A 26,942-nucleotide genomic window follows, 5' to 3' on the forward strand; every position below is an offset into this window, starting at 1 on the left:
TGCATTAGTTACTTTTCTGTTGCTGTGATAGAAACACCATGAGGAAGGGAACTTATAAAAGGAAGAGTTTATTTAGCTTACAGTTCCAAGAGGACAAGAGTCCATCATGGCAGGGAGGTGGCTGGAGTAGGATCAGAAACTAAGTGGCAGGCACAGGAAGCAGAGTGCAACTGGAGATCAGAACTCTTGTAAGCCCACCCCCAGTGACGTGCTTCCTCCAGCACGGCCACACCTTCTCAGACCTCCCAAAACACCGCCACCATCTGGGGACAAAATGCCCACATATGTGGGGGACACTCCTGTTCAAACCAGCACACTGACATAGGAGACAAAGAACCAAATGGTACAAACTAGAAATTCCGGAATAATAGGACAGATGTCCTATCAAGTAAAGCTGGCATTTCAACCACTGAAGAATGGACTATTCAGTTCATATTATTAGGGACACTTTGCTATCCATTCAGTAAAAATTTTGATCTCAGGAGGCTGGAGAGATGGCTCAGTGGTTAACACTGGCTGTTCTTGTAGAGGACCCAGAGTTCAATTCCCAGCACCCACATGGTGGCTAACAACCCTCCACAACTCCAGTTCCTGGGGATCAAACACTCTCTTCTGGCCTCTGCAGGTTTATATGCACATGATACACTTACATACATGCAGACAAAACACTTGTATGCAAAATTAAAAAAAACATTATTTGAATCTCAGACTATACACAGAAATTCCATACGAATTAAAGAGCCAAACATAAATTCAGTAGGTCTATATTTTAAATATTGGGGTGAGGAAAACAGTCCCCAAAACACATAAGTTCATAAATAAAAGAGATGAGTGATACTGGTGAAAACCATGATTAGCAGGCAAAGGATAAAAAGGCAATTACAGTGTGCCAAAATGGACAGGGAATTTCACAAGGTCCCACCTCTAGATGAAGATCCATGGGCAATCAATTACTGCTGAGAGGGAGAATCAGCTTCTCCAGGGTGAGCTGTCTGAGAGGCTATCCAGTCCCAAGTGGTCAGCCCCAAACACTGGTCCATACAAGCAACACTAAATGGACTCAGTAGGGGTGTGCATATACACACATATGTATATACATAACAATAACAAAGAGGTCATGAAATTGAGAGGGGGATGTGGAGGGGATAAGAGTTCAAGGGGAGAAAGGGAGGGTTGGAAATATTGTAAATACAATACTCATATGACATTCTCAAATAAAAAATTTGAGAAAAAGTATGGTGATGATATTGGCAATGCCAGCACTGGGAAGGTGGAGACAGGTGGGTCCCTGAGTAGGCTAGGCTACGGTTCTACCTTGCCTTCCCTCCCCAGTGCTGGGTTACAAGTAGGCACCACACCAGCCTGGGTAACACAGCAAACCCTGTCTCACAAACACTTTTTTGTCAAAGTTACTACTACATACTTTATAAACCTACAGTTTCCATGACATGGCATATTAAAGGAATCTTTTATTTATTTTTTATTTATTTTTTGGTCTTTTTGAGAACAGGGTCCCCTTGTAGCCCCAGCTGGCCTGGAACTATGTTGACCAGGCTGGGCTCAAACTCACAGAGATCCGCCTGCCTCTGTCTCCTGAGTGCTGGGATTAAAGGCGTGCGCCACCACGCCCGGCTTAAAGGAATCTTTAAAAAAAACTTAACTATATAGCCAGGTGTGGTGGTGCATGCCTGTAGTCCCAGCACTCGGGAGGCAGAGGCAGGTGGATCGCTGTGAATTCAAGGCCAGCCTGGTCTACATAGTGAATTCTAGGCCAGATAGGGCTGTAGGGAGACCTTGTCTCAAAAAGACCAAAAAAAAAAAACAACCCAAAAAACCTTTTTACTATCATTTTGAAGAAATGCAACAACTCTCTATAGCACCCAACACGGGGCTCTGGCCTGCCACCAAAAGCTGCAGAGGGGAATGTCAGGCAGCAGAAGATGAGTTTTGTTTCCATCACTGGCTATGGGTACACATAGAACATTTTTAGCCAGCCTTCTGAAATGGTTACAGTGAGCTCGCCAGGACATCACAACCTCCATCAGGACTCCATTGGTGTCTGTGGACTCCCATAAGGGCCGCTAACAGATGAGCTTCTTGTGCTGCCAAGAACGAGCCTCTCGCGTCTTCCAAATGCTTCATTTACTGAAACACAAGCAGAACCCCATGATCAGGGAATCCAGATGTTAAAAACAGATGTTAAACAATAAGGTTCTCCATTCTGGAGCGAAAACTTTGTTATGAAAGTATATTTAAGACTAAGTAAGAAAGTAAGCAACCAACTTGGAATCTGTCCACATTAATGTAATGTATGAGTCAACTGGTTTTTAACAGTCCACCTTTTGTACCTTACTTTGGTTTGTCCTGGAGTTCTCTAATCTGCCTGATAACAGATCTCTCATCCCTTGGAACAGTGACTCTGCTCTTCCCTTCCTCTACTTTAGGCTGTTTCTTTATCATGACCACATAGAACTTTCTAGACCCTTCATATATATAAATGCAAATCAGGCAAACGCAGACAAATCTTAGGATCCTTCCTCAGCATGGGAGGGAGGAGGATTCAGATTCAGGAATCATATAGTGGGGCACACCAGTCAACAGTCACTATTCTTTTTTTTAAGAAAAGCAGACTAATATGGTATGCTCCATGAGTCTGCATGTCATGTCGTCCTTGTGCAGTCCATGCTCTTCTCTTCATTTTAGTCTGTGCTGCCAAGCCGAGCAAGGCTGCCACTACTCTGAAGGGGAGGGCTGTGTCTTGTAGAAAGTAGCTGGGAGATGAGTACACACATTCGCACTGGCAGCTAGGAAGGGGAGGGCTCCTGAGACTATGCTCCATTTCCTCCTAGCATTCCCAGCAAACCTTCCAATTTTAAGATATTTAAAAAATAAGCCTGTACTCCAGTGTGAAGACAAATGTACGTGTGAATGCCTCCCTTCCTGATGGAAGAAGAGCACACTGTAGGATACACACTGGGTCTGCTTTGCCAGTACATCACACATTACATTTACACCACCTGGCTAGTTCCTTACAGACCTTTCAGAAAGGGGGAGCTTAAAGATTCTTACCTGAAGCAACAGTGCTTATGTCCCAAACCCGAAGCCCTTCTTTCTGACCTCCAAAGGCATAAATAAAGGGCAAATCAGGACAACAGGAAGAACAGAAGAGAACTCCCTGGGGAGAGAAGAACGGGGAGTCAGTGACTTCTACCCTTCCAGAGTTCTAACCTCTGAGCCCCACCCTATCTCTAAGAACTCAGGTTTAATCCGTTTCTTGGCCAAATCATCACGACAGATGACAGTCATGAAGCTGGACAGGCACAGTGCGCGTGTAGGCTCTCACCACACAGGTTTCATCACTATTCAGTCAGGGATTTCCTAATAAATCTCACTTGCTAAGTAGACCTAGAAACCTTAGCTGTCCTTTTAAATGACAGTGATACCAGAGGTCACTAGCAAATTTAAAAAAAAAAAATCTTTTTGCATGGATGGGGATTGGTACTCAGGGGTTTCTAGGCAGGTGTTCTACCACTGGGCTACATCCTATCTTTAGCCCTTAAATCATTAAAAAAAATTTTAAAAACATTTATTTTGCCTACGTGTGCATGCCTGCATGTGTGTTTGGGGGTCAGGAACATGTGCGTGGTCAGAGGACAGCAGGTAGGAGTTGGTTCTCACCTTCCACCACCTGGGTTCAGGGAACTGAGCTCAGGTCATCAGGCTTGACAGCAAGTGCCTTTATCCAGTCAGCCATCTTGTTGGTCTCCCTTTAAATCATTTTTTAAACTTTCCATATTTTCATGTTTACTACTAGATATTATGTATTATTGAAAATATGAACAAGAAGAAATAGAAAATCCTTCAGTGAGATACTATTATTTATGTTTTGGGATATAACCTGCTAGATTTAAGTATTTCTATACCAGGCTGGCTTCAAACTCACAGAGATCTGCCTGCCTCTGCTTCCTGAGTGCTGTGATTAAAGGTCTGTACCACCCACCCAGTCATACATGTGATTTTTAATAGCTGTGATAGTCTACTATGTCATCAATGGTATTTTAAGTAACTCAGTACCTTAGCACTGTGGGTGCTCACTATCTACCAAAGAATCCTTCAGTACTCCTTTTTTCTTATTTTGTTTTGGATTTTTGAGTAGGGTCTTACCATGTAGCCCTGGCTGGCTTGGAACTCACAGAGATGTGTCTGCTTCTGTCTCCCGAGTGCTGGGATTAAAGGCGTATGCCATTATACCCAGTGAAATGTACTTATTTCTAATTTTTTTTTTTGAAACATAGAAACGAAATCAACTTGAGTGTTAATCAGGGCTAGTTATAAAAAGAAATAAAAGGGTCCCCAAATAGCTCTAGTGCTGAACCTTCCAAAGTTTTCTGGGGTATTGCTGAATGATGGATTTAAAAAATGTGGCTAGTTCACTTAAACCCGCCCCTATCTTTCTTTGTCTTCTCAAGCAACTATTAAGCATGTAACCTGGAAAAGAGTTCAGATAGTCACTCAACTTCTTAAAATGGTCCTAAATTGCTGGGCATGGTGGCTCATGCCTTTAAATCCAGCACCTGGAAGGTAGAGGCAGGCGGATCTCTGAGTTCGAAGCCAGCCCGGTCAACATAGTGAGTTCCAGGCCAGCTGGGGCTACAGGCCTGCCTCAAAAAGAAGAAAAAACAAAACAAAAAACCTGTCCTAAGTTATAAAACTCCCACCAAACTTGACTAAGCTCAAAATTAATTTCCTCGACACATCTCTATTCTTACAGCAGCGATTCTTAGGAAAAGACAAACAGATCAGAAACACAATAAACAGAAAACCCAGATTTCAGAGGGTTCTCACCATCTTCATGTCTCTCGAATGAATGAGACTCGGCCTGTCTCCTAGGATGTCCCAGATCTTCACATACTTGTCTGCTGATGCAGTCACAAGGCAGCCCTTGATCTGACTGCTCAGCTCAAGACCTGGAAGACACGACTAATTCAGGGACTGTTGCTTTCAAGTAAGATTATTTACTTATAACTTAATGGAAATGAAAGAAGTATCATTCCTGCTCACCAGAAATTTCATCATTGTGTGCATTAAGTGTAAAAATTGGCTTATCTGAACGTGCATCCAGATTATATACAAAGCCGTCATCTGTACTGGCCTGCAGAGTAAAAGATAGGCAAGATCATGTTATAAGATAATAAAATTTAGCAATGCAGAAGTATAAATTAGAGTGAAAAATCAGTAAATCTGACTCGTCTGTGGAACCTACTAAAAACAGATACTAGAATTTACTTTTGGAAGAGCTAAGCTGGTTTTCATATGGGCTAATTACTCAGTGGGTATGAAGCTGGGGTAAGCAGGGTTAGAGACGTGGGCATAGAGGTGTTGTCACAACCACAAGGGCAGAGGGGCACACCTGGGAGGGTAACACTGACGAGCAAGGGCTGGCAGCAGAGACTGGGTGAACATGTCTACTGCAGACAGGAGCTGAGCCACAGCAATGAGAGGCAAAGGGAGGAGGGAACATGGAAGGACCTTGGGAGCCAAGAAAGAAACTTATGAGGGATGTTGTGCTTAGTCTGACAGCAGATGAGAGGGGGCTATTCGGCGTTCAAGAAAGGGGAACAAAATGGAATTAAGAGACAGAGTCAAGGGTGGGGAAAAGCTCTATATAAGGAAAGGGCAACAGCCACTAGGAAAAAAAGAAAAATAATTGAGGCAGTGTTGAAGGATGGGGCCCTCCTGTGAGACTGGAGACCAGGAAGTGAGCGTTCATCTTATCACCCCCAACTTCCCCACTGTTTCTGACTCTAGTATCTAAGACCATTCATCAGTTAACCACCTCAGAAGTATGCATACAACATCAACAACTTCAACGCCATTCATGGTAACTGCCTGAGCTAAGGGTGCAGAGCTGCAGCTGAATCTTCTCAATCACCACCTTCAGGAACCTTAGTAATGCTATTCACAGCCTTCAAAAAGCCGTCTGTAAAAAACTCCTCTTTTTTTTATTGTAAGAATATTAGTAAGAGCAAATTCCTGTCCAATTTCACCTATAGATATAGCTCTGGGGTAGTTTTATGCACTCTAGTTGACTGTTCTCCTGAAAGACAAGGGATCAAAAATCTTATAAAGTTTATTTGAAGAGTGATTTTCATGATGTAACTGGGAATGTTGGGGAAAGTCAGCCAGAAGCAAGTAATAACTCATTGTGAAAACCAACCGAATAGTCCTAATGTCATTAATTTCTATGCTGTGTGAATTTTAGTAGTTTGTTACTTGACAACATGGGGATCTTCAGACCAGAATTCATTACTGAAATTCCAGTAGCTCTATCTTGAATACCTGTCTACTTAGTTTTTCCTTGTCAATTTTCAGTAAACAGTTGACTATTACGTGAAATTTAACATTTCAAAGAAAATTAAAGCAGAGGAAAACTGCTGAAGTCCTCTACATTGTACTTTCCCTCTATTTCTTTTTGGAAAAGGAGCTGTGTAGCTTTAGCGCCTGCATGAAGCTGAATTCAAGGGAGAATGTAAGATAACTGTGTCCTCTCACGTGTCCTAGGTAAAATGAGCATCTCTACTGAAAGACCTGACTTCAATTTTTGTACACACTGTGGTGGTGATCCTCGCTCCCATTCCTAAAGTAGAGTTTTCACAGCAGGAACAGACACTGATACATTCTGTTCTGAATAGTCTCCTATCTGGTTATATGCTAGGAGGCCTTGTACAGTACTGTCCCCTGGAGCCACTGTGTGGGGTAGTCCATCCTGCTACTGCTGAAGTCCTCCTTCCTTGAGGAAAAACTACTCAAATGTTTAGAGTTCATAAAATGATCTCAAGTTAAAAAACAAATGACTTTCTCATAAACGCTATTTAAGAGCTTATGTTTCTCTTCTTGCTCAATTCTCTAAATTAGCTGGGACTTTGCAATTTGTATATAAAGATCTGGGTGGTACATGCCTGTAATCTCAGCACTCAGAAGGCTGAGGTAGGCTGATCATGGGTTTGAGCTCAGTGTGGCACACACAGAGGGACTGTCTCTGGGGAAGGAAGAAAAAGAAGGTAAAACATAGTAGGTAATGGCAATCCTATTTACTGACCAACTTCTTCAGTTTTTTTTACTAAGATGCTGTGAGAATAACTTTTCAGGGAATGCCTCCCATCTTGCCTAACCTTGTAACCAAAGTTAATCTTATGTTTGGAGATCATCTGTCTTCCTGTGTAATCAGCTTATTTAAATTTAACTAGCCTGCAGAAAATCAATGTAAACAATCTTACTAGGCCTTGGGCTCCTCTTGTAATGAACCTTTATGAGCTAAGCTAAACACAGAGTTTTAATCTTAAACTCTCTGCTCTCTATTTCTTCCTCATGACCCTTCCTTGCCCCTGGTCCAGAATTATGTGTGTGTGTGTGTGTGTGTGTGTGTGTAAATACTGCTGAAAGCAGCAACCTTGGAAGCACCTTGAAAGCAATGGGTTACCCACAGTATATGTTGTACACAACATGTGGGCTTAGGGTAATAACATGTTTGTACTTTATATGCTGCTCTGGGTCAGTGGGGGTCAGAAAAGTCAATTTTTTTCCCCCATAAGACAAAGTTCCTCATTCCTTTCCCATACCATGTTTGAGTTTGCTATTCAATAAAAGATAAGATGCCCTTTGTTTAAGGGACTGTTCAGAGAGCTCAGAAATGAACAGTTCTAAGAACAGATATGCTCACTCTTGGTTAAATGACTCCAGGAGTTAGATTTTTTCTGTTCAGTCATTGCTGCATTCTGACATTTGCCACAGGTTAGTTATAGATTAGGAAATATTGTTGAGTCATACACACAAAGAAGTCTCTACTTAAAAGCACTTAGGTACCAATTAAAATTTTTATTTTTTTCCATAAGCACTATGATTATCAACTCCTATTGTCTGAATATACTATGAGGTAGAGCTTGCTAATAATACAAAGAAAATGCATAGAGGCTGTATTTTCTCAGAAGCACGGACATTTGCAACCACTGCTTTCAGAGACATTACTGTGACTTCTGCTTTCCAATGCTTTCATGAAGACCATGTTATACCAGAGGCTTGATTATCAAAGTGAGAGCCAATTTTAACTGCATGTATGTACCAGACTTGTGAATGAGCCACACCACACACATACATACAAACTATGAGTAAGTTTAAAAACTAAAAACAAATAAACATCTTCCTGAAGAGGCTTTAAGAGAAGGGTGGGAAGACAACAGAAAATATGAGATATTAAAAAGGGGAAACACTGGGGTAAAAGGGTACAGCAGGGAAGGGGATGGAGATCAACCAAAATGAAGCATGTGTGAAATGCCACAAGGAAGCCTGATGCTTGGCAGCCAATTAAAACAAACAACTCTCTTTAGTTAAGCTTTCTGTATAATGCTAGTGGAATCTTTGGACATTATTCACCCCAGGGATAGTAAGGGTATTTACAGAAACTCTTTACTTTCTTCCTATTGGAGAGACAGTGCTATTAATCAATACACTGGCAATTCCCATCTCTTGAGTTCCATTTACATGTGAAGACTGAGGACTTAAGTAAGAATATCTTTTTGGATTGACTTAACCATTTAAAAACACTGAAAATAGAGACAGCAGGATTACAGTTTGAGGTCAGCCTGGGCTATACAGTGAGGCCTTATCTCAAAAACCCCAAATAATACATGATGATGATTAATATTTTTAAAAATACTATATATAAAATGGCTCAAAAACATAAAACTAAAATGTAGCATACTCTAGAATGGATGACACTTAACAAAGTCATTCATAAGTCTGCTAATTTTTTTGTGGACAAAAACAAAGCCATTCTCTTGTTAAGAAAAATAGGTTTTTACTTTTTCAACTGTAAGACCCAAATCTTCACACCATCTCTCTATAATGGAATTAGAGAAAATAAGGTTTTGTTTTTTTTTTTTTGTCTTTTTTGAGACAGGGTCTCCTTGTAGCCCCAGCTGTCCTGGAACTCACTACATAGATCAGGCTGGTCTCAAACTCACAAAGATCCACCTGCCTCTGCCTCCCAAGTGCTGGGATTAAAGGCGTGCGCCACCACGCCTGGCCTGAGAAAATAAATTTTTAAAAACCTGAAAAAGCAGAACAAAATGGGATAAGCTTACCAAAAAATGACAAGGTGAAAAGTGGTTCCACGTCACTCTCTCAATCTGCCCACTGAATCGCCACATGCGGTGGTTTTTGTCTGGATTTCGGCAGTCATACAGAGCCACTGACCTAGACACATTGCAGGTCAAGTTAGGATTGGAGACTGAAGTTTATTTCATGAAATGATAACAGAGCAGCACTATGAATTTAAGATTCAGTGATTAATATCTGTTTTAAGGTTCAAAACTTTAAAATTTATTTTAAAAATATTTTACTTTCATTTTTATTCTATGTGTGTGTCTGTGAGAGAATGAGTGAGAGTGTGTGTGTGTGTGTGTATGTGTCTCTGCCCACAGAGGCCAGAATAGGGCACTGTATCCCCTGGAGTTACAGGCAGTTGTTAGCTGCCATGTGGGTGCCAGGACCTGAACTCAGGTCCTCTGCAAGAGCAGCCAATACTCCTACCACTGAGCCATCTCTCTAGCCTGTACACTGTTTAAAGAGTTGACCGTCACTGGTGGATTCTGGTTCTGTCACTTGAAGGCACTGGTGGCTCTAACAGTGGCCTGACCCTTTTTGCAGGTCAAAAACTTGACTTACGGATGAATCGTATTCCCCTCAATCAAGGCCGATTCCTATTTCCCCATCCCAGGCAGATCTCAGAGCCATGTAACTCAGGTTCTAGCTGCTCTCCAGACATGTGACTGTGCTGGGGGAAACCAAGAGATTCACTCTTGTAATTCTGAACGAATCACACCTAAAAAATGAAAACTTAGCACTCTTCAAAAGGACAAGGAGTCAAAACAAAGACTGTGAACTGGCCTCATTCTACTAGCTCTCTTCCCCCTCAGAGCCATTTTGTACAGAGGAGACATGGCTGGGGTCCCTTGGTAGACTGTAGCGGCTCCAACTGCTCACTTCTCCTAAACCCATGCCTTCTATCATGTGATGCAGGAATTCTTCCCATAAAGGCGAAGCAAATTTCCTCCTCCATGTGACATGTTAACAACATACTCCGTTCCAAAAGCCAAAAATGTCGAAAGTATTTGGGAGCTTTTATCTAACCCTTAAAAGATTTTAGGGTTACCTCTTCAGAGGGGGGAATTTTACAGTAGTCAAAAGCCCCATTTAAAAAAGAAGAAGAAAGAGTTTAAAAAAAAAAAAGAAAACAAAAAGAAAGTATATTAGTTCTGGGCCTAGGTCTCCAAAGGTCTTGGTATCTCTGTCTTAGGAGAATCGAGTGTCTCTTAGGCTCAGCCTAACCAAGTCACTGTGAGGAGAGCTGCCTCTGAGCTCAGCCTACACGAACGAAATCTCAAACAGCATAAGAAAGATGTCTAAGTCGCTGAATTTGGAGTGGCTTCTTTCACCACAATAGCTAACTCACACATCTTCAAAAATCCAAGAACGTGCTAGTTTTTTGTGACAGAACCATACTTCCTTTAGAAGTAATGAAGGATCAGAGGTGAAAAATAAGCAGTACTAACAATTTAAACACATCTAGGCATCAGGGACACTTCTATTTTTGGTGGTGTTGCAGATAAAACCTGGCGTCCCGTGCATGCTGGGCAGGTGTCCTTCTACTGAGCCACACCCAGGCCAGTGGTTCTTTTTAAATTAGTTCAAGAGGAAAACAGAACAGCAGTAGTTGAAGTGCTTTCTTACTTATCATATGACCCAGAAATGAGAGTTTGTGCTTCAAATGGATGAAACTGCAGAGTCTGGACCTAAAGGGAGAAAAGATAAATGAAGAGATTTATCTTTACCTGATTTGAGTAACGCCAATACTATGTATTTAGAAAGAATTGGCAATGTTTCTATAAATTCTTCCCTTTGAAATTTAATATTGTGTAAAGAAACCAATGTCTTAAGTACTCAAAAAGGCAAGCCATCCCAAATAAAGGCTGGCACTTCAAGAAATAAGATAGCATATCTCAAACTCTGAAGTGGAGTACTTATGTCCCTCAAATGTTAAAAGATATTCCGAAGGAAGGAGAAGAGTGGAATGGATCTGGGCATAGGCACTCTTTTCTAGCACATCAAAACCCTGAGCAGAGGTCTGTGGTCACATATCTGCTACACTCTTCACTACTGTGACTGATACCCACAGCCTCTGTGAACTTGGTACAGGGCACTAATGTTCCTGATCAGTATTCTTTCCTACATCCAGTTTCACATTTGTGAGATTAGAGTATTAGGTCTATAATACCTGTGAAAGCATTTTGTAAATCACAGAAAGCCATATATAAATGTCCAAGATTATTTTAGTCAGCACCTCCCCAATTCTTTCAAATCCTCTTTATCCACTAAATTAGCATACCTTGTCTGTCTGTATGGCAAGCCGCGCTGCTGATTTCCCCACGGACATGTCCCAAAGGATCACAGTGTTATCGGCTGATGCACTTGCCAGCACATTTCTGAGAAAGGGAAGAAGGAAATTGGTCTTTTTAAAAAAAAAGAGCATTAAATTTAAGGAGTTCATTTACAACAGCAATAAAAAGAGTAGCACACTGTGAACAAGTTTAAAAAGAAGCTAAGACTTACATTTAAAAACTACCAACAATTATCAAAAGAAATGACTGTCAAAGCAGAAAGCCCCCCATGTTCCCACACTGGAAGATAGAAACAGCTCCTACAGACTGAGCTACAACCTGACTGGAGAGTCAACACATTCCACTCCAAAGCTTAGCTAACTGTTCAGTAGAAAGTGGCAAACTGATTCTAAAATTTCTAGGTATGTTCAAGGGACCCATAACTGCCAAAGATCGAAACTGGGAAGCTCACACTTCTTGATTTTGAAACTCACTGAAAAGTACGATACTGTTCTAGTTTGTTTCTCCATTGCTGTGACAAAACACTCTGACCACTACCAACTTGCCTTACATCTCCCAGGTCACAGTTTATCAGGGAGCCCAAGGTAGGAACTCAGGGCAGGAACTTGGAGTCAGGAACTGGAGTACAGGCCATGGGGATCTCTGCTAACTGACTTGCTCCCCTGGCCCCTGCTCAGCCTGCTTTCTTATGCAAAACAGGCCCACCTGCCTCAGGGGTGGCACCTCCCACAGTGGGCTGGATCAAGAAGGTGCCCCAGGGACATGGCCACAGGCCAGTCCAATGAAGGCAATTCCCCAGTTGAGGTGCCCTCAACCCAGGTGTGTCAAATTGACACTAAAGCTATCCAGCACTGATACACTGCTGGTACTATGGACAGATTGACAGATTAAGCTCAGACAGTAAATGCTTGGCAATTTTAATCTTTGTCGAAAGCACCAAGACAATTACATGTTCAAGGATGGGGATGATGATGATGATAACAGTATTTTTGATAAATGATTCAGGGACAATGAATATCCTTGTGAACAAGTCTGACCCTTTTCAGCACATACACATACTTAAAAATGGATCACAGATATATGTGTAGGAGCTAATACTATATAAAATCTCAAAACAATACATACATAAGTATAAATCTTCATGACCTTTGGATAGGCAGTAGTTTCTTAGATGCAACAACACATATAATCAACAAAAACAGACTGGACATCATCAGCATGAAAAATGATTTTACAAGTGAAAAGACAATCCAACCCACAAAATAAAGAAGTATTTTCAAATCCCATTCTGACTAGGCATTATTCATATCTAGAATACATAAGGGACTCCTACCACTCAATTTAAAAAATACACACTTCTTAGCTGGGCGTGGTGGTGCATGCCTTTAATCCCAGCACTCAGGAGGCAGAGGCAGGCAGGTCTCTGTGAGTTCAAGATCAGTCTGGTCTACATAGTTCCAGGACAGCTGGGACTACAGGAAGACCCTGTCTCAAAAAGATGAAAAAAAAAAAATACACACTTCTCACAAAGAACATATACAATGGCCAATGAGCACAAAGATGCTCAACATCGTCAATCATTAAGGAATGAAAACTAAATCACATGTGTTTGTAGTCCAGCTACCTGGGAGGCGGGGGCAGGAGCACTATTTGAGTCCAGGGTTCAAGCCAGCCCAGGCACAAAGGGAGACCACATCTTAAAAAAAACCAAAGATCTCATAATGAGATTCAAATTCATGCTTATTAATATGATTGCTGTTGTTTTTTTTAAATTGGGAAATCAATATTGGGAGGATATGGAAAAATTGGAACCTTTGTGTGCACTGCTGAAGAAAATATAAAATAGAATATCTATTATGGAAAACAGTATAATTTCTCTCAAAATTAAAGGGATAACTTTGGTAGGATATAGCAATATCAATTCTGGGGAGAACTGAACAATGGTTGCACATCCAAGTTCATAGCAGCATTTTTGGTGACAGTCAAAGGTGGGAGCAACCCAAACATCTACTGATGAATGTGTGGATAAACAAATTATGGTACGTACACACAGCTGGATGGAATTAAAGAAACCTTTGATACATGGAGGAACCCTGAAGACATTACACCAAGTGAAAATTACCAGCTACAAAAGGACAAATACAGAAAGTGGAGTGGTGCTTGCCAGAGCTGGGAGCAAGAGGAGGAGTCAGGGTTTTAGTGTTCGTAAGGTAGAGTTTCAGTCTGTGAAGTTGGAAACGTTCTGAAGATGGGTGGTAGTAATGGTTGTGTAACAATGTGAATGTACTGAAAAGTCATTGAGCTTCAAAAAGGGTAAAATGATCATTAGATGTTATGTGTGTGTGACCGTAATTTAAGGTGAATGAGCTGTGAAAACTCAATGGAGTGGGAACAGCGTCTGCTGGGAGGCAAGGCTACCACTGCAGGCAAAGGCTGGCAGGGATATAGGGGATGCAGCCACACAACAGAGCTGCTGCCCTCGAGAGGCACACACTGCAGGAAGTGGGGAAGGGATGAGCACAAAGGCGCACAGCACAGAAATGGACAGGTGCGGGCATGAACTAGAGCCACAAGACTGCAGACATTTAGTCATTTCTTTTTACCTGACTGTCTTATTCCATGAAAGGTCAAGGACAGCATCAGTATGCCCTTCTGCTGAGGAACTCTGTAATAATATTTTCAATTATTTTTTTGTATTAAAAGCCTCCATCACAAAAATGTATGTTAATTTGCAATATTCTTTAAATTTCAAGATAGCTTTGTTATAACACACATTTGCTTAAAGAAATAAAGAAATGAATTCTTCCTATTACTTTAGATACCTATATTAAATATTCTTTACAGGAAGAAAATTACATACAGTTCTTAATTTAGGTACTAATTCAATAAATATTACCCCCACCTTCCATAAAAACTATTTTTTAAAACTACAAGAATTAATACATTGATATTTAGAATGCATCATACAAGCAGATAAATAGAATCTTTGTTTTCCGTGTAGCCCCAGCTGGTCTGGAACTTGGTATGCTGCTATGTAGACCAGGCTGGCCTCAATCTCACAGAAATCTGCCTGCCTCTGCCTCCCATGTGAAGGAACTAAAGGCCTGGCTTTTTTTTTTGGTCTTTTTTGAGACAGGATCTCCCTGTAGCTCCAGCTGACCTGGAACTCACTATGTAGACCAGGCTGGCCTTGAACTCACAGAGATCCACTTGCCTCTGCCTCCCGAGTGCTGGGACTAAAGACATGCACCACTACATCCAGCTGGCCTGGCTTTTTTAAATTCAAAACTTAATGTGTTGGTTTGATGAGCTACTGTAAGTGAGAAAGGGTAATGACCCGGGTCATCTGCTACATGCTGATAGGGGTTACATATAGCCAGGAACACATTTTCCTTGATGGGCTTGTTGAAAGTAGAAATGACATTAACTTCATAACTACCAGTGCTGCTCTACCAAGAATATCTGATCACAAAATGCATGTTCTTATACCGTCCTCTTCAATAGCTTAGCTCATTTGTCTTTAAAGATTTATTAACTTTTACCTTTTTTCCTTTTTTTTTCTTCTTTTTGGAAAGCTTATTTCCAAGTGTGAAGACTGGCTCCAAAGAATCCACTATATCCAAGTCCCACACCTCAATAACAGGGGTCATGTTGCCCACAGCAATGTAATTTCCTACAGAAAGACACAACACACTTTTGAGTACAAAACAAAACCAAAAACCTACTAATCAAACACTTCACACTATTGAGTGGTGACTCGGGGCTTAGAAATACATCATCGGAAAACGGTGTAAAACATGTTCTCTTTCAGGTGGTTTTGGATAGACCCAAGGCTGCAGCTCTAACCAGTTCCCATGAGATGCTACTCAATGCTGAGCTGCTGGTTTGAGAACAATAATTACAGCAACAAAAGCTGAATCCCTTAGCCTCCATGTATTGTCATGAAGCAGTACTGATGTGGCAACTAAGAGTGTGTAGCCATGGCTAAGAAGGCTGATATGATGATCTAGCTATGTGGGATAAGTCTCTTCATTTTACTTTTATCTGACATTCTTTTTCTTCTTTGAGATAAGGTCTCACTATGGGGCCCAGGCTAACCTGGAACTCAGATCCTCCAGCCCCAGCTTTGCAGATGATACACCATCATGCCTGGCTGACTGACTGTTTTCTGGAACAGGTTATGCCACTACATTCTAGCTGGTAACATCACATTACTTTATAATGGGTTTTTATCAGACCTTAACAGTTCTACAGTCTAAAGCTTTCAGGCTATATCCTTTAGCCTACAATATAGGTAAACAGACTCTACAAACAGTTAAGTGATATTGTGTTAAAGAATAACATAACTACAACTTCATAAACTATCAGCAACAATTCTAAACCCATAAGAACATGTTTTCCAATTACCAGTAGATGCATCTGGGCTAGGATCAAAATTCAGCCACTCCACACTCAGAGGATATGCAGACAAGAGTATATCGTGGTGCACATAAAATGACTCTTCGTCTTGATTATAAACTGAAAGGATTGGGAAGAGACTCTTTGAGTAAGAGACATCAGAAATCACATCCAACACAAATGAACACTCTCCCCACTAAAGTGAGACAGCTGAGGACTTCAAAAGGAGACTACGGCCACTGCTACCACAGAATTCTGCATGTCTAATCATTCCCATCACCTGCAGGCCCCAAAGCAGACCATGAACTGACAGATCTTCAGTTGCATGCCAGTCAACTACATGGTTCTGTCTTCTAGCTAACTCATTATAGAAAACAGACTCCACAAAAGAGGACTGAGTTTATTCCCTAACGGTCTGACTCTAAGTCAGAAAGAACAAGCAAAAAAATAACATGAGAAAAATAACTCATATTTAGAAATCCAAATGTTTATCAAAAATTACTTCTTTAGGGTCTGGAAAGATGGCTCAGAGGTTAAGAGTATTTGTTGTTCTTGCAGAGGACTCAGGTTTGCTTCCCGGCATCTACCTGGCAGCTAACAACCATCTATAATTCCAGTTCCAGGGGATCCAATGCCTTCTTCTGGCCTCCCCAGGCACAGTAAGCATAGGTGTACTTACATGCATGTAGACAAAACACTCATATACATAAATTTAAAAAATCTTGGCGGGGGGGAGTTTAAAAAAAAAAACGGTTGTTTAGTTATCACTAGGGGAATATTATAAATTTTTCTAATATTTTCCTGGTAAACCTGTTTAAATAAAAGATTTAAAAACAAAACAAAAAATTTTGTTAAAATTTGCAGATGGGGAATACAGAGATGGCTCAGTGGTTAAGAGCTCTGGCTGTTCTTGCAGAGGACCTGGGTTCAAATCCCAATACCGACATGGTGGCTAACAACCATCCGTAACTCTGGTTGCAGGGGATCTCACCTCCATGGGCATTACACAACAAGGATGCACTTACACACATGCAAGCATAATACTCATACACAGAAAAAAAAAAAAATAAATAGATTAAAAAATTTTTCAGGGCTGGAAAAGTGGCTCAGTGGTTAAGAACACTGGTTGTTCTTGCAGAAGACCCAGGTTCACATTCCAGCACCCACAAGGCAGCTAACAACTGTCTGAAACTCCAGTTCTAGGGGATCCAACAGCTTCTTCTGTTCTCCGTGGGTATTGCACAACACAAGTGCACTTACATACATGCAGACAATACATGTATACACATAAAATAAAAATAAAGTTTTTTCCAGAGGACCTATTTCCACTAAAAAAGAAAATTAAGAAAAAAAGAAAGAGGCCGGGCATGGTGGTATATGCCTTTAATCCCAGCACTCGGGATGCAGAGGCAGGTGGATCTCTGTGAATTCATGGCCAGCCTGGTCTCCATAGCGAATCCAGGCCAGGCCAGCTAGAGCTGCAGGGAGACCCTGTCTCAAAAAGACCAAAAAAAAAAAGAAAAGAAAAAGAAAAAAAATCTCAGATTGTACATATCCAGACTAACCAGCAAAAGGCAGTGAAAACTGATCTGTGTAGCCAACTCACATGAGGTACAACAGGATCTGGCTCCCAAAGTTTCTCAACAGCAGCCACTGCAGTTCTTTTGAAGATCTCTTAGAACCCCATTTCCTTTCCTTACTATGTTGGTTTGAATGACAAACATCCCCCATAGGCTCAACTATCTGAACACCTGGTATATGTCCTGTTGGTGGTGCTGTTTGGGGAAGGTCAAGGAACCTTTAGGAAGTGTGGCCTTGCTGAGGAAGCACCTCCCAAGAGGCAGGCTTTGTGAGTTCACAGTCTTCCACTTCCAGCTCTCAATGCTTCCTGAGAGCAAATGAAGATGTGAGCACTCAGCTTTCTGCTCTGTCCTCCTCTGCTACCATGCCTCCCCGCCATGATGGGCTCTAATCCCTCTGGAATTGTAAGCCCAAAGAAACTGTTCCTCCTAAAGTTGCCTTGGTCATGGCGTTTTATCACAGCAACAGAAAAATAACTAATATACTTACCGTGGACCTCTAAGTTGCACTGTTCCTGTTCAGCTCGGCCACAAATGATGAGATTGTCACTGGGCTTAATCAAGAAATCGTCTCGTTCATATTGCTCCTAAGTGGGGAGGAAACAAAGTCATTGACTAGGGGCAGAGATCCAATAAGGTTTTTCAATACTTAGGACCAATTTAAAAACTGATGGAAGCATTTACCGTATCCTTCAGAGTAACATATGGATCTTGATCATTACTCCCGTAGACCGTAAGACCCAAGAGAGATTCACCAAGAGTCTCAGCATCTATAACAAGACGTCATCCATCAAAATCAAAAAAATAAAAATAAAAACAAAAAAACAAAACAGGTCATCTTGCCACAAATGTTTTCGCCAAGACATCTATCTTTGGACTTAGATTCAAACATCTATTTTACCACTAACCTGCATCATCCATAGTTGGGAAAAGAAACAGTGTACAAATTTCAAAGTCATTTATATTTGACATCTGGAATGCACTCCTAAGTCTTGAAAGTCACAATCTTTCAATGAAAAAATTAAATAAACGAATTAAGCCCTTTTAGAAAACATTACAGCTTTGTTTATATTCTCTAACTTGTTCCATACAAGCAAGACTCAAGGTGCTAGAGAGGCAGCTTTGAGAGCCTAGAAATAAAATGACTCGAACACTGCAACCAACAGAATAAATAAAGATTATCTGATCAAAAAAGGAAAAAAATGAAATGACAGGCTTCTCAAGGTTAGCCAGGCTGCTCTACTGCAAGTGTTCTAGCTTTGGAGCTTATGAACCTGAAAAAAAGGAGAGCTGCATGCCTGTTCCAATACACTTACTTGAATAGAATTATTTTATGGCACTTTTATAAGGGATAGCATGGAGCAAACCCCGAGTAACTATTACAGCTTGAATCCCCTGAAGGTTTCTGTTTTAGAGAATTGGTTGCTAGCTGACAGGCTTTGAGGAAGTGATTAGATCCTAAAAGCTCTAACCTAATAGATGGATTAATCCCTGCTGAATCTGTAATGATACCATTATTTGAAAGTGGTAGAGAATAGGTGGTAGGGCCAAAAGAGAGGAAGCAGGTCACTGGGAGTATGCCCCAGAGGTGGTATCCGGCCCCTTCCTGCCTCTTTCTGCCTTCTAGCTGCCATGAAGTAACCAGCTCCGCCCTACTATGCACTCTTTGCAGTGACGCTTTGTCTCATCACAAGCCCAGTGATGGGACCAAGTGATTGTGAACTGAAACCAACTATTAGAATCAATCTTTCCTCCTTGTAAACTGTTTCTCATGCAGCTGTTACAGCAACAAAAAGCAGTAACATTCAACTCAGGAAAAGAGACAAATGGTTAGGGGAAGCTATCTGAAGGATGCAGGACTCACAGGTCTTGGTCATACAATGTGCAAAGAGAATTTCTCCTTTGGAAAACAACTGATTTTAAACGTGGGCTCCCCTGGCTGAGCTAGCTCTTCTTTCTTTGTATTCTCAAGCACTGTGTCCCTAACAAAGTTGAAAACTACAACCCAACGTTAGGGGATTGCATCCAGTGAAGCATGGGGAAAACCATGTCAGAGGCAGGGTGTTCAAATCCCATCCATCTTTCAACACTGTGCGACACTGGTACATGGAGGCGGTATTTCCTCTCACAGTAGTCCAAACACAGAAAAGTGAGTTTAACAGTAGTTACTATGACAGATGGACCAGGAGATGAGGAGTAAAGAGGACTGAACATCTAGATGGAAACTGATACAACTGGAGTCAGAGTCAGGATTACTTGTCTGAAAGAAAAAAATACCCCAGTGATGGTAAGATGAAAGCCAGGAGCATCAACTCTGGTGGAAGGCCCTTCTGTGAAGATGAAGCAAAATCCCCAGCTCCTCTTCAGTCTCTTCTATTTCCACCTCCTCAGTCCTCAAGCCAGAGTCCAGGGCTTCATTATTTCTGACCTAATTTAGTTTGTCTCTTGTTCTTCTAAGAGGTTCAACCTATCACCCAACCCATTCTCCAAGTCCAACGTCCTAAAGTGTGTATCTAGTTGTTATACGTCCAATGCTCCAAAATCTTTGATGATTTCCCCTGCACAGCGAACACAGAAATCCACACTGAGGCTCACCAAGACCGTATCAGTCTGTAGACTGTCTTGTTTACTGTCCATCTTTTTGGTGCTTCACACACAAATCAACATATGAGCATTTACAATTGGATCTTTAACCGGACTCTTTCCTCTTCCCATCACTCACTGTTAAGCTCAACAACGCAGTAATAACACAGGTTCTTTGGGTTCTTTATAATTTGCCCAGCCACTGTTTCTCTCTTGGAGAAACACATCCCATTAGAGACTCCAGGTCAAGTCTGCTAGTTGTCACTGATTACTTTGCTCAGCTCTGTCTTACTCAGAACGCATTTTCTCATTTCTCCTTATCTGTCTGTTGTTCACTGATCTCCTTGTGCCCAGCACAGCATGCTTCCACAACCACTGTCACACCAACAACACTGACTATCTGGATATCCCACAGTTCTCAACATTAGTTCATATGTACCAGATTGTTCTTGAATAATTTCTCTACTATGGAAATTTCAAACATGAACAAAAGGAGAGAGAGCACAGACCCTGAGGCACAGACACTGTGCCTTCCACAAAGCCTTTGCCCTGGAAGCTTCCAGAGACTCTCCATTGCCATTGTGACATCTGGGTGGCAAGATGGAGGAAGCATGGTAGACAGGGGCAAACCAGGCCCAGGATGCTTTTGGATCTACAGAGTGTCCTGTAGACCTTGTGAGGCCAGATATTAGAAATCCTCCCATTCGGTAATTTCTGTCTCTCTATATACTATCTCCACAACCTGCTAGAAGTGAGTGTTTACTGCTTTTTTGTTTGTTTCTGATACAGGGTCTGAAAATGTAGTCCAGGCTGGATTTGAACTTGAAGTGATCCTCCCTGCCCCAACCTCGTAAGTGCTGGGATTGGAAGTATGTGCCACCACTTTGCTCTTTCTACTGGGTTAACACGCCTACAAAATGTCCCCATGCCTTCATGTCCCATGGGAGCATTTCTATGGGCTAGGAATAGAATTGCTGGCCACTGCCCATGAGCTCGAGGGGCCCTATTCATCCTCCCCAACACTTAGTATTGAGACTGGGTTTTAACTCGCTATGTACCCTAGAATGGTGATGAACTCATGATTATCCTTGCCTTAGCCCCCACATGGTAGGATTACAGGCCTATGCTACTAGCATTGTGAGACTTAAAATTTTTTATTACATTTTATTAATTTATTTTGCATGTGCACACACTTACAATATGGTACGCATGTGGAGGTCAGAGAACAACTTTTCTCTTTTGGGAGCTGGTTCTCTCCTTCTACCATTTGTGTTCTGGAACTCAAACTCAGGTCATCAGGCTCACAGACAAGCGCCCTTACCCGCTGAGTTATCTCATCAGAGCTATCTCACCAGTCCCACTGTGAGCACTTTAAACATTCATGCTGTTCCCTGGTGATTAGCAGGTTGCATAATCACTCATGTTAATAGAACATTACAAATCCTGGTGTCCTTTTTAAAAATCCATTTCCTTCATTTATCTGAACTTCTGACAATTAAAAGTGCTTCAAACAAGCCAGGTGTGGTGGCCCATGCCTTTAATCCCAGTACTTGGGAAGCAGAGGTAGGTGGATCTCTGTGAGTTCAAGGAGCCAGCCTGGTCTACACAGTGAGTTCATTGGGACCACAGGGAACCCTGTTTCAAAAAGACCAAAAAAGAGAAAAGAAAGAAAAAAGGAAAAAGTGCTTCAAACAAACAAACAAAAAAGAACTTGAGGCAAATCGGTTGGCTTTATTTTACTCAACATTTCAATTAAGCACCTCTACCAGATAAGGACATTATTTTCATACCTGATTATAATTGCTATAAGAGGCTTTAATGTACTATTATTACATTACATTAAATACTATTTAAATGTATTTTCTTATCATCCCAAGAAAATCTAGCTCAAGACCAGATATATAAAAAAAGTGGTAGGATTTATACTGGGTTACTACTACACAAATCCAGGTTCCAAGCTGGGCATGGTGGCTTATACCTGTAGACCCAGTAATCTGAAGGCTAAAATAGAAGGACTGAGCTACAATAAGAAACCCTCTCAAAACAAAGCAAAACCCCAAACCACCAAAACAAAATCAACTGACCAAAGAAACCAAATCTAGGCTCCTATGAAAAGAAACAGCCTTCTGACTCCCCAGTATCACACTCTGCCCACAGTATCGTATTCCCTTTCGTCACTTGGTGGGGCTGAGAAGACCTTACAGGGAAAGGTCACAGCAAAGGCGACAAAAACAAAAGGCACCCAAATATCAAAATAAAGGAACATTACATCAAAACAGCAGCACCCTTGGAACACGCATTCTTCATTACCAAGTGCACGGCAGCCTTCTATTTATCATCACTGCCTCCCTTCGAGATCTCTTCCCTTGCCTTCAACCTGGGAGCAGTGACTTCACTTTGCTGCACTGACATCTGAGCTTATGTTTTATGTGTCAGGTCAGCTGTGATCTTCTGATTTTCTAGCTTGGAAGGTGCTGATTCTGTCAGAATTCTATCTAGGTTCCAGAGATGCAGAATAGCTAAGGCTTTGAAGGTAAAGTGATTACTAACCATCCCAGAGCAACAGCTTTCCCATTAACATTGTCACCCAAGGACCAGACTGGAAGACACAAAGCAAACTGCACAGCCTCTACCAGTCCCTCCGCACTCCTCTTCACTTCCTTTGCTAATGAGCGTCTCATCTGTCTCAGCTCACTCTATTTCCCCTAAGACATCGTACTGGACTTCTCACAGCCTTCTGCTGTGTCTCCTTCTCCTGCCACCAGGCCTCTCTTCCCTAATTAGCTCTAACAATTGAGTCTCTGCAAACGCATTCTGGAAAAATTCTTCATAATGCTGTTGAGGAAAAAAGGGTATCATTTCACATACCTTTAAGTAACTGAAGAACTCACAAGTCAGTTACAGACTTTTTACAATTAAACCAAATACATGCAATAACATATACAATCTGCTGGGTGTGGAGGTGCACACCTTTAATCCCAGCACTTGGGAGGTAGAGGCAGGAGGATCTTTGTGAACTCAGTGAAAACAAAAACAAAAACATACATCTACAATCTTTTTAGAGACTAAGATTACATCTTAGGTCATCTTTGGGTTAGAGCTTATCTTCTAGTTTAAGAAGTATGTTCAGTCAAATCTTAAACTAAATTATTTGTCTGTTATCAAGGGTAGCAAAGCTTCTGGATAGCACAAGCAGGAGCTTGAACACAAGCCTAATCAGACACTGGTGGATGTGAAGGGTTCTACCTGGGCTGTCCTCGTCATCGTATTTGTCCAGGCCGTACTCAGCTAGCTCATCATCCTCTAGGGTTCGGTCATCCTCTGGGTCACCGTCCTCCAGGGGCTCCCTTGGCCGTGCCTGGGTGCGGGCACTCTGCATGCCATCTTCTGAAGGACTGCCTGCCTCCTCTTCCTCACTACCACCTTCTTCTCTGAGTGAAAACAAAATGGAAAAAGAAGCCATCCAAATGGCACCTCCCAATAACGGACTACAAGGCCACCACTATTTGAGATACATACTTCATCTGGACTTGACTAAACAACATCATGAACTTACTGTAACTTCTCCTTTGCTTCAGCAATGAGACGTTTTACTTCCTCTTTACTTAGCTCTACCTATAAGAGAGCAAACATTTCATTCATGAGAAGTCTTTGAATTACAGTCTTCAAGAAAATGTTAAAAATAACTTCAAGAGATATCAAGAAAAATTTGCACACTGATCTGGCCTCTCTAAACTCAACATAAATGGAAACTGTATAGGTCCTCACAATTAGGACCTATGCCCACCTAACACTGTTCGGAGTCGTGCTCACTTTGCTCTGCCGTTCTCAGTGTTAAAAAAGATGCATTTCTGGGGGCTGGAGAGATGGCTCAGCGATTAAGAGCACTGATTGCTCTTGCAGAGAACCCAGGTTCGATTCCCAGCACCCACATGGTGGCTATCAACTGTCCTTAACTTCAGTTCCAGGGGCATCCAAAGCCCTCTTCTGAGCTCCACGGCATTGCATGACATGGGTGCACTCACATACATGGAGGCAATACACTCATACACATAAAAATAATAAATAAAATATTTTTTAAAAAGATGCATTTCTGTAAAATGGATCTGCAGTAGCCAGCTTTTCTTCCAACTGTCTCTGACACCAAGGACACCTCTCCCTCTCTTGCCCATGACCACCCGTTACACCACTTTGCACTGGTCTCAGCTCTTTTTCCTATTATCACCGCCAAATGCAAATTCATTCTTTCTTGGAAATGTTTACTCCAAACTTCCCCATCTCTAATCTTACACTCCAATTCCATTTTCTGGACTGCTTGTAAGACTTCCCACAGGGACATCTTTTGTTTTAACAGAGTTAAAAAACTAGGGTCACTATTTCAAAACTGGCATTCCCTCACCTAAGCAATGCTTCAGTACCTTTAAAGCAATCTGTCACTACTAAGCAAAGCATGTGAAAGCAGCCACCAGTCTGTTATTGTATACTGAGACTCACCATTTGATACTTGCCATAATGGAAAAAAGCTCCATGACTGATGGTGAACCAATCTCTCAGTTTCTTCTAAAGAGCCTCCGGCTATAGGGCTAGAGAGATGGCTTAGCGGTTAAGAGCACTAACTGCTCTTACAGAGGACCTGGATTCGATTCCCAGCACCCACAAGGTGGCTACGAACCGTTCTTAACTCCAGTTTCAGGGGCATCCAAAGCCCTCTTCTGACCTCTGCGGCATTGCATGACACAGGTGCACTCGCGTACATGCGGGCAATATACTCATATACATAAAATAAAAATAACAAATAAAATGTTTTAATTAAAAAAAAAACTCTCCTGCTAGTCTTAGTAGCTCACATTTATAATTCCAGCATTTGAGGGGCTGACACAGGAGGGGTACCATGAGTCTGAGGCCACAGTGAGCTATAGAATGAGACTCTGTCTCCAAAAACAAAAACAACAAAAATCTTGAAATACAGGAATCTTCCTGAGAATGACATTGTAATGTGGCTTACATAGATCCAGAAATAAAAGGTTAGGAAATATTTGTGAGGGCTAAGGAAACCGTTCAATCAGTAAAGAACTTGCTGTGTAAACATGAGGACCCAAGTTCCACTTAAAAGCTGGGTGCACAGTGGCAAGCACACCTGTAACCCCAGCACTGGGGAAGCGGAGACAGGAGGATCCCTGGTGCTTGCTGACCAGCCAGTCTAGCTGTATTGGAGAACTCCAGGTTCGGTGAGACTGGCATAAAAATTTTTTTTTTTACAAAAGATGGATAGTGACTGAGGAAGACATACCCTGCTGACCTCTGACTTCCATACATGTACATGAACATAACTACCTACAGATATGCACACACATGCTCACACAGGAACACTGGCACACAGAAAAGTTAGATGGTATCTGCATATTTTCTTCTTATCATCCTTTTGCCTTTCAGAGATTTAACAGAATAAATTCAACCACTCTATTCTATAACCTTTTCAAGCAGTGATTCCCAAAGCTGTCTGCATGTGAGAATCACCTAGAGGATTCTTACACTTCAGGCCACACTCCAGATTAATTAAGTGACAGTGTTTGGGAGTGGGGCACAAGCACCAGCCATGTTTTTGTTGTTGTTTTTCAGACAGGGGCTCACTATGTAGACCAGACTGGCCTTGAACTCAGAGGTTTGCCTGCCTCTGCTTCCCCAGTGCTGGGATGAAAAGTATGCACCAGCAATTTTTAGGGTTCCCTTATACATACTTTAAAGGCTGTATGTCCCTATTTAATGAAATGTTTTCTTTTGAACAAATTTTAATTTGTTGTCCCTTTTCTACAAACAGGCATTGATTGCCTGCTGCAGGCTAACCAGAGAAAGCAGTAAATAAACAGTCTGTGTTCTAGGGGACTGACATCATAAACAGTCTGTGTTCTAGGGCATTGATATCTACGGGGAGGGTCTTTCCCTCCCTCCTGTGAATTCATGTGGTGGCCACTCCCATGCCTATCACATTCCCAGTCATCACGGGCCCCCTTCCCTTCTAGGACACTTGCACCAATGACATCCCATACATGCACATGTCAACTGCGGAAAGACGAGGCTTTGTTCTGTGTGTTCGCACCTATCCCGGGACCCTGAACACTGCCTGGCTTACAGAAAGCACTTAGTATCTGATGCATAATCAGCCTGAGTAACCTGTTACAGTCTGCAACTTATGTGTCACAGTCACAGCTTCTCCTCGCTGCCCCAGATGGCTTCGCCTGGATTACTGCAAGAAATTCCCAACGAGCAAGCACAGCACCCCTTCGTGTGCACAAAGTCCACTAGCTTGCGAATCAGGGGGTGGGGCCGGCTTCCAGGTCCCTGACAGCCACAGGCCTCGGGGCCGCAGCTCGCGTGGCGACAGCCGGGGGCAGCCGCCTGCCGGGCCGGTCGCACTCACGCGGCGGGGCCAGGCGCGCGGGCTCCCTACGCAGGCCCGACGCGGCGAGCGTCTCCGAGCGAACAAGCCTCACCTTGTCTGGCGTCTCTTTGGCCACGCCGCGGCGGACCCAGGCCACGCACGTCACCTGGCGGCTGCGGTTCATGGTCCTCAGGTCAAAAGCGTCCCAGGCAGGCGACCCGGCCGCAGGAACTGGCGCCGGCGCACAAAGCTCCGCGAGGGTCCGCAGGCGAGGCAGTGCGCAGGCGCGGGCTCAGGCTTAACGTCATTAGTAGGCGCCGGAGGGAAGGGGGTGGAGAATTTGAGGAGGTGGGTGGGGCTGTGCTCTGCTGGGTGATCTGATGGTGTCCGCGGTCTTCGTGGAGGCCAAGAAGAGATTTAGAGCTGCCAGGGGCCAGAGATCAAATCCTCCACTCTGTCTTGTGCATTTTCTTGTAGTTACATGGACTTAAAGATGGCAAGGATACACATAAAAGTAATAAAATATTTAAAAAATCTTAGTATTTA

General features: G+C 42.2%; 1 protein-coding gene across 1 annotated transcript; it reads right to left on the reverse strand.

Moving 5' to 3' along the window:
* Nucleotides 1-1,735: 1,735 nt before the first annotated feature.
* Pwp1 (PWP1 homolog, endonuclein) lies at nucleotides 1,736-26,674 on the reverse strand. The gene is made up of 15 exons (XM_008843113.3): nucleotides 26,509-26,674; nucleotides 23,574-23,632; nucleotides 23,264-23,448; nucleotides 18,119-18,204; nucleotides 17,925-18,021; nucleotides 15,864-15,974; nucleotides 14,999-15,129; nucleotides 14,060-14,121; nucleotides 11,444-11,540; nucleotides 10,789-10,850; nucleotides 9,141-9,252; nucleotides 5,062-5,152; nucleotides 4,846-4,967; nucleotides 3,070-3,175; nucleotides 1,736-2,145 (listed from the first exon to the last, which is right to left on the reverse strand). Exons 1-15 carry the CDS (start codon nucleotides 26,578-26,580, stop codon nucleotides 2,042-2,044), a joined length of 1,497 nt encoding a protein of 498 aa, XP_008841335.1. The 5' UTR covers nucleotides 26,581-26,674; the 3' UTR covers nucleotides 1,736-2,041.
* Nucleotides 26,675-26,942: the final 268 nt, after the last annotated feature.

Source organism: Nannospalax galili, unplaced genomic scaffold, assembly GCF_000622305.1.
Source record: "Nannospalax galili isolate Female #2095 unplaced genomic scaffold, S.galili_v1.0 scaffold39, whole genome shotgun sequence".
Taxonomy (NCBI): Eukaryota; Metazoa; Chordata; class Mammalia; order Rodentia; family Spalacidae; genus Nannospalax; species Nannospalax galili.